Below are 11658 nucleotides of genomic sequence, written 5' to 3'. Positions count from 1 at the left end.
GGGGTGGGGTACTAGTGTGTTAGAGAGATATGGGTGGCTAACAGACTTTGACCAAAAGCTTCCATTTAAAGTAGATAAACACACCGTATACATGTCTCTACTTGGACTACTGTGATTAAGCAACTCAATCTAAGAAGATAAGGATTAAGAAATGTGTCTAAAGGGTTTATGGATGCTGTCTCCAGATGAACAAAAAATCAGCAAGAGTTAGCAATTAATGTGGGATTAACGTGTGACGCTTCTCACACTCTTCCTGCACCTTTCACATACACAGCAGAGTCTCAAAGATGGTTTGACAAATAACGCGATGTGGCCCTTACGTAAGAAAAAACAGAAGGTTAAGAATGTGACCAGAGACCAGCCCAAAACAGGTGATACCACAGAATAAGGACAGGGGTTTGGCTCTTTCACAGAGATTTATACAAAGGGTGGGTGTTGCTCTCGTTAATTCAGTGGATAAACAATAGGAGGAAGGTCTGGATGATTTGATGGACAGCTTTTGGAAATGATCTTCTGCTTGGCAAAACACCGCAGTGATAATTTTCTTCACACGGAAGGAAATGCAAAGAAGTGTCACTAAAACAACAGAGGTAATTATAGGGCAGGAATCAAAATACTGGGTGACACAGAATGAAGAGTAACTAAATTAGTCCCATTACGGCCTTGAAATCTGGACTTAACAATTTCAAGAGAAGAATCTGACCTCTCATTTCTGAGTAACAAAGCCATATCTTCCCTGTGTTTTGTTTCCAACCTACACTGTGGGCTTGGAGAACTACAAACACCGCGCTACCAAGTGATATTCCATTACTCTCTGTGCTGGCAGCTCAACAGACTTAGAAACAGAACATTGCAAGAGCTGGAAGGGATGACCTTGCAATTCTCCCAGCAATAATTAAATCTCTTCAAGGGACCCTGGCAGCTGGTCATGTCAACTTGACTAGCACCCCAAGAGTAGCTGGTTCACACACTACCCAAACACCTACCGACCCAAACAGTTACCCACCAAAACAGTTACCCATCCACCCAAACATTTACCCACCCAAACACTTACCCACCCAAACAGTTACCCATCCACCCAAACATTTATCCACCCAAACAGTTACCCATTCACCCAATCACTTACCCATCCACCCAAATACTTACCCACCCAAACACTTACCCATCCACCCAACACTTACCCATCCAAACACTTACCCATCCACCCAAACATTTACCCACCCAAACACTTACCCACCCAAACAGTTACCCATCCACCCAAACATTTACCCACCCAAACACCCACCCAAACAGTTACCCATCCACCCAAACACTTACCCACCCAAATAGTTACCCATCCACCCAAACATTTACCCACCCAAACAGTTACCCATCCACCCATTTACCCACCCAAACAGTTACCCATCCACCCAAACACTTACCCACCCAAACACTTACCCATCCACCCAAACATTTACCCACCCAAACACTTACCCATCCAAACAGTTACCCATCCACCCAAACATTTACCCACCCAAACACTTACCCACCCAAACAGTTACCCATCCACCCAAACATTTATCCACCCAAACACTTACCCACCCAAACAGTTACCCATCCACCCAAATACTTACCCACCCAAACAGTTACCCATCCACCCAAACACTTACCCACCCAAATAGTTACCCATCCACCCAAACATTTACCCACCCAAACAGTTACCCATCCACCCATACACTTACCCACCCAAACAGTTACCCATTCACCCAATCACTTACCCATCCACCCAAATACTTACCCACCCAAACAGTTACCCATCCACCCAAACATTTACCCACCCAAACATGTACCCACCCCAACATTTACCCATCCACCCAAACACTTACCCATCCACCCAAACACTTATCCACCCAAACACTTACCCAACCAAACAGTTACCCATCCACCCAAACACTTACCCACCCAAACAGTTACCCATCCACCCAAACACTTACCCACCCAAACAGTTACCCAGATCCTGGTATGTGTCTGGCATTGTTAGATGCTGTTCTGTTGGAGAGATCTTTTTTAAGTGAGCCCAAATCTTTCCTTCTATAACTTCAACCCGCTGGACCCAAATCCCTCCTAGCAGAAGTTGAAGATGGCTGGCATGCTGATCTTCTGAAAGTATTTTCTCCAGATCACACATTTCCAGCTCTTCCACCAGCCTCACCGCTTTTCTCATTATCTTAAAGTCCCCCTCCCACCTGGTCAGAAACATCGCAGTGAGGTCTGGTCTACACTGAAAGTGGGAATTACTGGTCATCATATCACTTGTTCAAATACTCACCTTTTATTGATATAACCTGAAACTACTTACAGTACGCTTTTGACCAACATTAATTCACAGCTGACGCACTTATAGTACACGAATTCTCCCCACCCCCATTCTTCCTTCCTCAAATCTTTTGTGAATGATGGGTTCTACTGTCTAATCTAATTATATTAGGCCTCTACTTCTTAATCCCCCTCCTTTTTAGTCTATAAAATCCAGGAGTGTTTAGTGTAACCAGAAGTTGGAGAAAGAGGAGTCTTACAAATGGCAGTGGCTGCTTTTAATTTTCTATTGTGATGAAAAATTTGCCGATTTTTAGGTAACTGATGAGAACCTACTATATAGGGAACTCTACTCAATGCTCTGTGGTACCCTAAATGTGAAGGAAATCCAAATAAGAGGAGAGATATATATGTGGCTGATTCACTCTGCTGTACAGTAGAAACTAACACAACATTGTAAAGCAGCTATACTCCAATAAAAATTTTTTTTTAATTTGCCAATTTTACCCTCCTGCAAAGCAGAGTGTGCAGTCTGTTGTCTCATGTTGTACATCACTGATTCCACACGTTTTCGACAGCTCTTTCATATTTCTAACATGGAGATCAATTTCTCCCCCTCCGAGAAGGTGAGGGGGTTGACAAACATGCAAAATGCAGGTCGGCCCCTAAGATGCTCTGACCAGGAATCTGCCAGGTCCTTCGCTGGCTGTTTGGAGATGCAAATAAACAGGAAGCAAATCGGTAAAGACCCCAGACTCCTGCCGAGTCCATCAACACTTCAACTTTCTAACCAGGAATCAGGGACACAGAACCCCTTTGTTACCCATTATCTCAGTAGTTAGATCAACAGAAATTTATCAGTAAAGATTTAAAGAGATCCTAACACTTCTGCTGACAGAATACCAACCAGGGACTGAGGGCACCCCAAGAGTTCAGAGGATGAAAAAGAACTCAGCTTGGCTCTCTCTTGGCCATGAGTTTCACTCCGCACCTGAGTAAAATAGATAGCTGCTGAAACATTCAACTTTCAAAGTGAGTGTGAAAACAGGATGAAATTGGATGACTGGGCACTATATTCGTACGATACACCTAGTACATAAGAGCTGAAAGATAACAGAGACTATTTTCCATTTAAATAAAATAACGGAGGATGAAATGTACAATGGACAGCATACTGCAGGTAAAATGCTGAGATTAAAAATATTCCAAGACAAACTCAGAAAATAGAATGGAAGTCAATAGACAATATGATTTGATATGCAAAGAAAATCATAGCTAACTAATGGATTTTTAAAGCTCACACTGTAAATGAGCATTGTTTTTTATATATGAGTGAACCCCTACAATTGTAAGCCTTTTCTATGATGTCTCCTCCAATTTTTATCACATATTCATTTATCACATTAATTTAGCACATCCTTCAATATATTTAGCACAATGAAGCTTCACACTGATTTTAAAAGATTTTTAAATTTAAAAGAATATTGTCCTTTAAAAAATTAAGCATAATGTTGCAGTTTAACACATATGCTTTCAAAATACCTAATACCTCACCCTTTTTAACTACACTTACACAAGTAAGTGTATTGTATATGAGGAGCTTTTAAAAAACTATTTATGGTTTCCATCAAATATGTCGCTTACAAGTAAATATAAGGCGTGTAATAATGATGTAACTAATCTAAATCCTCACATTCATTCTTTATATTTGACTGAATTAAAAGTTGCGATGACACAACGATCTAACAAACCCCTTTAATACAAGTTAAAACGGATTTTATTTTGGCTTTGCAGTTCTTCTGCCAACAATTAAATGCATACCACTTTGAATAACTGGAATGAAAGATGTCTTATAAGTTAAAAAATTATTGGATGTTATCCAAGCAATGAATAAGCTATTCCTTGCTGTGTACAAACTCAGCATTTTAGTGGGGGAATTAACATGGTTATGTTAACAAGCTTAACATTGTAAGGATTTTCTAATCTTTTAATTGTCTAAAAGGATGAGTTCCCTGAACACCCCACCTTCCCTACCTCCTGCCAACGCAATCCCCCATCTGCCATCATCAGGTCTCTCCTTCGACCAATGCTTACTTACCTGGTGAGGAATCCCTGATGATTTCCTTAATTCAAACATATACTGACCACCCTGTACAATTTCTATATCCTTAGCAGTATTGTTCTGCTATGTAGGCATTTTTAAAAATTATAAAGAATAAGCTCAAAGCACATGAATAGGGCAGCAGGCAGGATAAAAATAAAACCTTTTGGTGAGTCAGCACTAAAATCAGCCATTTTCATTAAGACCCTCAATATCTGAAAGGCCAAAACCTTTGGAGAGGTCATTAACGTATCTTTTGCGGCTCATTAAACTGCTCTGAAGAAGCAAAAAGAAACATAAGGAGCTAAATGATAAGCTTAAATGTTCGGAATTTTCTTTAAAAAAAAAAAAAAATAGGTGAGAGCGACAGAAACTTTCTTGAAATGTTTTGACTCTGTAAACTTTAAAGTCATCCAAAAAATAAATCTTCAGACCTATATCAGCAAATAAAAGTCTTATGGATTTTTCTAACTTTGTACATGTTAGGCTACAATACTTTATATAAAATATAAAATACGCTGTCATTATTTTTAAAGATATTTAAGCAAAAAGTGAAAGGTGCATTGGGCAACAGAAGTCCCCTCAATCAGGGTTTATGTTCCTCTAAAGCCCAGCCATGGCTGCCCCATCACATAGACCAGAGGCATATAAGATGCTGAGATTTCTTTGGAGGTACCAAGGAAGCATAAAACTATAGTGGCTCTGGCTCCCAAATTAGGTATATTTTACTGAATTTCCCTTCTCTGAAAAAATGATCATCCAGGAAACTCTCTATAAACCATCCTGTTTGATTCATCATAAAACCTGTTCCCGCCTATGGTGAGAGATGATTGAAACTTTTTTTCTGTAAACTGATTTTGGATTGGTGCCTATCCCAGAGAGGATGCTACATAAGACCCTATACATAACTTTTGAAAACAATCTGTTGTCATAAACATTGTTTTGGGGTGCCCACTATTTAAGGGGTGTGAATTGAGTATTGTCAAGTTTAAGGGCCCCCACTATAAAGTATCAAAATCATAAAAGTCAAGGTCACCCACTGGGGAGCTGTTTACTTAACCATCAGACACAGAGAAAGATTAGAAAAGGGAAAATTCCTAATAAGTTGGTGGGAGTGTAGATTGGAACAGAGTCTAAAATTGGAAGGCAAATTGGCAATATCTATATCAAAAGCACTAAAACGTGCATATCCATTAATGAGAAATCCCACGTCCACGAAAGAGGGGCATAGGCAACAAAACCATTAAACCAGATAATAGGACTTTTCTGAAGACGTATGGGCAAGAAAGCCAACTACACCACCCTCCCTCCTCTTTCCAGACCTAGAGTCTGAAAGTCACACTGGCGAAAGCTGGGAACAAAAAGTTGATTTGGCATGGGCAGCTTGACCTCGGGGACCCTACCAAGCACAGTTGAGCGTCATTTCACAGAAATAGAGTTCCAAGAACTGTAAGAGCCAACTTACAGCCAAGCCCCTTGTACGGCTCAGCAGATCCTAGGGAGAATGAGGTAAAAGCAAGAGCTCTTCAGTTGTCTTGTAACATGATAGAGACAGACTCCAAATGAGTCGGGCAAACTGCTCAGCGATGCAGTGATTTTCACTTTCCATTACAACAAAAGGGACATGGTTATTTTAAATTGATAAACTCAACTAGTCTGCGCATCGGGGACTGCTTTTTTTTGAACAGAAAAGTTACGGAGACAGTGCAGAGAGTTCTCACAGACCCTACACTCAGTTTGTCCAAGGTTAACATCTTAGGTTACTATGGTACATTTGTCACAACTAAGGAACCAACACTGATACGTTGCTATTAACTGCACACTTTATTCCTATTTCACTAGTTTTTCCCTAATGTCCTCTTTCTGTTCCAGGAACCTATCCAAGAGATCCCATTACCCATTTAGTCACCATGTCTCACCATGTCTTCGTAGCCTCTGGTCTGTAACAGTTTCTCAGACTTTCTTTGCTTTTGATGACCTGACAGCTTTGAAGACAATTAGTCGGGTATTTTTAAGAATGTCCCCCCCTCCCCACCGCCCCGCACCACCTTGGGGACAAAACCTTGCCTAATGTTTTTCTCTGATTACAGAGAAGTTAGGGATTTGGGGGAGGAGGACAACAAAGGTGAAGTGATAACTGCTTGACATCGTTATCACGGGTACATCTTGTCAACTTCACATCACAGATGCTGTTAGCTTTGACCACCTGGCCAAGGTAGTGTTTGCCAGGTTTTCCACCATAAACTTCCTTTTCCACCCCCTTTCCACACTCTGCTCTTTGGAAGTAAGTCATTAAGAGCAGCCACTCAAGGGGTGGGGAGTTAAACTCCCACTCCTTGAATGGATGAATATCTACATAAATTATTTAGAATTCTTCCGTATGGGAAATTTGTCTCTACTCTCATTTATTCATTTGAGCATTTATTTATATCAGTGTGGATTCACAGACATGTATTTTGTATTTGGAGTTACATCCCAATGCTATGTTAGTTCTTTGTTGTTCATATTGTCCCAGCTTTGGCCACTGGGAGCAAGTTCAGGTTGGCTCTGGTAGGCTTTTTACATCCTTGTTTTCTGAACACTTCCTTACTTTCTGCTTCTCCATATTTTTATTAGTGAAATGCCTTACTTAAGATAAGGGCTGTGATGGGATGAATTTTGTGTTCCCCCTCCAACATACAAAAAAAAATTCACATTAAAGTCCTGGTTACCAGTACCTCAGAATGTGACGTTATTTGGGAATAGAGTCATTGGAGATGTAATTAGTTAAGATTAGATCATACTGGGCTTCCCACGTGGCGCAGTGGTTGAGAGTCCGCCTGCCGATGCAGGGGATGCGGGTTCCTGCCCCGGTCCGGGACGATCCCACATGCCGCGGAGCGGCTGGTCCCGTGAGCCATGGCCGCTGAACCTGCGCGTCCGGAGCCTGTGCTCCGCGACGGGAGAGGCCACAACAGTGAGAGGCCCGCGTACCACAGAAAAAAAAAAGATTAGATCATACTGAATAGGGTAGTCCCCTAATCCAGTATAACCGATGTCCTTCTAAAAAAGGGAAATTTGGACACGGCCACAGGAAGGACAAAGTGCAGCACCCAGTGAACATGAAGACGGAGATCACAGTGATGCTTGTAACAAATATTCGAAAGGGTATACTGGAAAACAGAGGCACAATCTCCGTGTGGCAGTACTGAGCACCATATCTGGACGTGAAAAAGGTTTCGGGGTCAGTGTTTTCAGATGCTTCATTTTCCCTGCAGTTTCCAGCCACCTGCAGCTTGGTTCAGAGCACTACTTGCCAAGCACACCTGCAAGGACCAGCAACAACCACCCATCTAGTATAATCACCATCTTCCGCATGCTAAGTACCAGCTCTGTGAAATCCAAGCGCTTCCCAGGTGCCCCTCACAGCAATCCTGAGGGCCAGACAGGTGATTCCCTGCATCACAGAGGACCCAGCCAGATCGTGTCAGGTCAGCATTTGTGGTCCCTGTTTAATGACTCGCTTTGTCCCACTTCCACCTTCCCTAAGGCACGTCCACAAGTGGCCCGATGGCTTAGAACGGAACCGACTACATCACTGTCAGCTATACGAGTTATTATACAGTCATCCAGCATTTAGGACCCTTAGTACAATTTTACACACTACAGGATACTAAGCTTTCAGACGAAGGAACTATAGTCCCCGGGAAAGAGAAAGTGACTCGTTCTTAGAGTTAAGACATGGAAGAGGCAGGCTGAAATCTGCTCTGTCTTCTCACTCCACATCCAGTAATCTTTATGGAGGTGAAATCTAAGCTCCCGCATGCGTAGAGGCAGAAACATTTTTTTTCCCCTCAGTCAACTGGGAGAAGAGGAACTGGATGTGACATACTGGGATCTGAAGCTTTCGTTTGGAAATTATTTTCATTACAAAAGTTCCAGTTCATCTGCATTTTTATTCCTATATTAAAAAATCAAATGAAGTCATTAGGCCTAGGCCAGCTCATAAAGTCTCTCGCCTGAGTATGCATTCCTCTTGCAACCTCTAGAGCTCTACTCTAATCCTTCAAATTATTAAATAATTACTGTGTTTCCCTTGGGGTCGCGTTTGGCAACAAAATACTGGCCTAAATGAACCAGTGATGTGACCCAGTGAATAACACTTATGTTCTTAACTTCTTAGAAGCAAAAGGATACGAAATACTTCCGAGGTACAAACTGAGAGGAAAGTGAAGGGTTTTCTGTGGGGTGTGGAGGGTGAGGGGAGCAGAATGACAAAGGAACATGAGGATCTGGGAATTATTCCAATAATGAGGGTCATCCCCTCCCCCATCAACCCTGCACATCAGTAAGTCTCCACTCCAAACCCAGTTTTCTCCCATTTCAGGAGTGGTTACGGCCACAAGGAGAAAACCAAGCATATGGCTCTGCCCTTCTGGACATTTCTACAATGCTGGCTGGGCTGCTTTGGAAAATCCCATTTTATCTCCTACAGCTATATGACCTCAAGTTGTCATTTCCAATAAAGTATGCTTCCACTGATTTTTATGAACATAGACAAAAGCTGCTACAACCTTTTTTGCCCCCAAATCTTTCAAGCCAACTGTAGTTGCTATGTAGGGTTATTTGTTTCTAAGGCAACAGCCCATATCTAAGTGCTAATGGCCTGTCCTTTTGCCAGGCAACAAACCGCCTTGTGATGCAACTGCACCTGTCTCGGCTACGTGTTACTATGGAGATGCTGCAGTTGCTATGGCTACCATCACGCTAATCGCCTAGCGAAGGCAGACATACAGCAGTCTTCTCAGAGAGCCCAGCTGTTCCTCCCCGTCTCTTGCTGAAGACTGATTGTCTAAGCCCTGTGATGGAATGCTTCTCAACTGAGATGTACAAGAACTTCATTAATGCTGTTTCAGAGGATCACTTTGTGCTCCCTTCTGCAGAACAAACACCAGACTAGGGAAAGAATCTGCAATGACACAGACTGTGAAACTACCGACATCTATGAATTCATGCCTTTCCTCACTGACGTAAACTTGTAGTCCAAGGATCATTCTCTTAACTGACTGGTAACAATAGAAACATCTCTACACGTTAAAGAAAAAAAAATTTTTTTGTAGAGTTGAGGGATAGATTTCAAACCCAAACACTATGCAAGAGAAAATCAATTTTAAAAATTGGTTCTGTTTTATAGGGCTATTTTTTTAGCCAAAATACTAAAAATAGTAACCTATTTTTTTTTTTGAGTGACAGGTTGCATATCCTCCCCTCCAATTCTATCTCTGTAAAAATGGCACCCATGACCTCACTGTCTCAAAACAAATGGGCATGTGAGGGGCAATCCTAGTCTCTACTGTTCTTTGCTGTTTTCCTTGAAGAGGCAAACACCAAGTAACCACAACGAAACGATCACTCTGGAGCACCGTCTACATGGAGACGGGGAGCGGCAACAACTCTGTGCATCCTTCAGTGAAACACCTGGAGACACTCTGGCTTGGAGGACGGGAAGTTGGAATCGCTTACCCGACGCGCTCCTGGACTCTCATCCCTGCAAACGGCCACACTCTGAGATGTTAAAGCTGACAACTTTCCTTTGTAAATGTTTCTACGCAGGAAGACATTATTTCACCCACCATGAAGCCTTCTGGAAGGAGACACATTCGTCCCAAGCAGCAGAAGCGGTAAGGTTTGCCGAAAAAACAATTGGATATGCCTCCAAGAATACTTAACTTCTTTCTCATTTATCTACAGTTATTTTTCAAATCATACAGCCTATTAAATTAGTTTCAGTGCCTGTCTCTGCCAAAATAATGCAACTTCAATAGACAACAAACAAACCAACCCCAAAACAAAAGAAGTCTGAATGGCTTACCTTTGATATGCCTGAGGAGAGGCGGGAGGTGTATTGAACACATTCGAGTGTGGGTGATAAGGTGTCTTTTTCAAAGCCTGAATTAGATTTTGTCTATACTCTGGGTCTATGCACCACAATGACCCTTTCCCGATACTCTGCAAAGAACAATAAAATACAGAAGTGATTAATATAGAGAGAGTACCTACTGTGCAGTAAGCAGATGTATAACTCTCATCACAGTTACTTATTCTGAAAAGCCTCTCACTTCTTTGTTAACTGTCTGCCAGCCTTAACTACTGTACTATTGTCCTCTGACAACGGAACACCAGGCAATGCGCTTCTGTGTACACACATTAAGTTTAACAAAATGAATATGTTATTTCCAGGTGATGTTGCTACAATAATATTGTAATTTTCATATCCTACTGACCCAAACCCTCAGTTCCCTTATGATTTTTCAGGGTCAACTTTGAAAAACACATGTATCCCCTTGAAAAAGTGAGTTTTAAATTTGTCAGGTATCAAAGGTGGAGAGAAAAAGAGGGCAGAGACACCCTCAAAACTCTGTCTCTGCTTTAAAAATTCGAGGGTTATGTTTTCAAACCATATTACGTCGGTGCCACTTTACAAAAATAGAAAAGTAATCCACTTGTTTTTTCCTGCCTAACAAAAGAATGACATTATTTAAGCTTCCAATGGAATTCTGTAATGACCTTCCCAAAGAAACAAAAGAACTCAGGCAGCAGTGGTAAACCTTAGCCAGAATCCAGTACTTATTTTTTGATATCCTCCATTCTGGATTTTGCTCCAGACCTGAATCTTCAGAAGTCAGAAACTTTTAAAATACAAATTTTATCAAACTGGTTCCATGGAAAGAGGGAGACTTGCTCGGAGGCCCACTTTCAGTTGGACGCTTTCGTTCTGGGCACACAGCATTTTATAAAACAAACGCAAGATCTGCCTCTGAGGCCCGCTGGATCTGGCGGCAGGCTGATATGATGGGCAGTCAGTGTTCCGACTGCTCGCTTTCAAGTGACCGAATGTACCCAAGCTGCTTGATAAGGTCATTTGTAAACATTTACTGATTTGGAGAGAAAAGAAGTCAAATTATATAAACCCACACCCACCCCATGCTTCCAGCCAACGACTCTCTAATTTTCACAACTATTATACTACAGGAAGATTTAGAAAGCAAACAAGAAAATCATTTAACTATTATGCAGGGGGCAAAGTCCAAGAAAATCCCCTAGAAGGAGAACTAAAAATAAATTATTCCTAAAATCTTTAAAGTTTAAAAAATTTCTATTTCAGTCATCAGCTTACCGGATCGTTTACTTACAAACTTATTCACAGAACCCCTTAAAATTCTTCACTATCAACACCACCAGTGCACTCAGCACAGGGAACTGCTCAAAGCCAAGATCCGGGG

The 11658-nt window shown here is 41.6% G+C and overlaps 1 protein-coding gene across 10 annotated transcripts in view; it reads right to left on the bottom strand.

The window, feature by feature from the left end:
* FOXN3 (forkhead box N3) overlaps positions 1 to 11658 on the bottom strand; it is a 408764-nt gene that overhangs the window by 172467 nt on the left and 224639 nt on the right. For all 10 annotated transcript variants that reach the window (XM_024736280.1, XM_024736286.1, XM_024736287.1 and 7 more), the window contains one exon: positions 10248 to 10384. In XM_024736280.1, coding sequence (XP_024592048.1) covers positions 10248 to 10384 — 137 coding nt within the window. The remainder of the gene's footprint in view (positions 1 to 10247; positions 10385 to 11658) is intronic.

This window comes from Neophocaena asiaeorientalis, unplaced genomic scaffold (assembly GCF_003031525.2).
Source record: "Neophocaena asiaeorientalis asiaeorientalis breed wild unplaced genomic scaffold, Neophocaena_asiaeorientalis_V1.1 scaffold152, whole genome shotgun sequence".
NCBI classification, from domain to species: Eukaryota; Metazoa; Chordata; class Mammalia; order Artiodactyla; family Phocoenidae; genus Neophocaena; species Neophocaena asiaeorientalis.
This window is presented reverse-complemented; position numbering and strand designations above follow the sequence as displayed.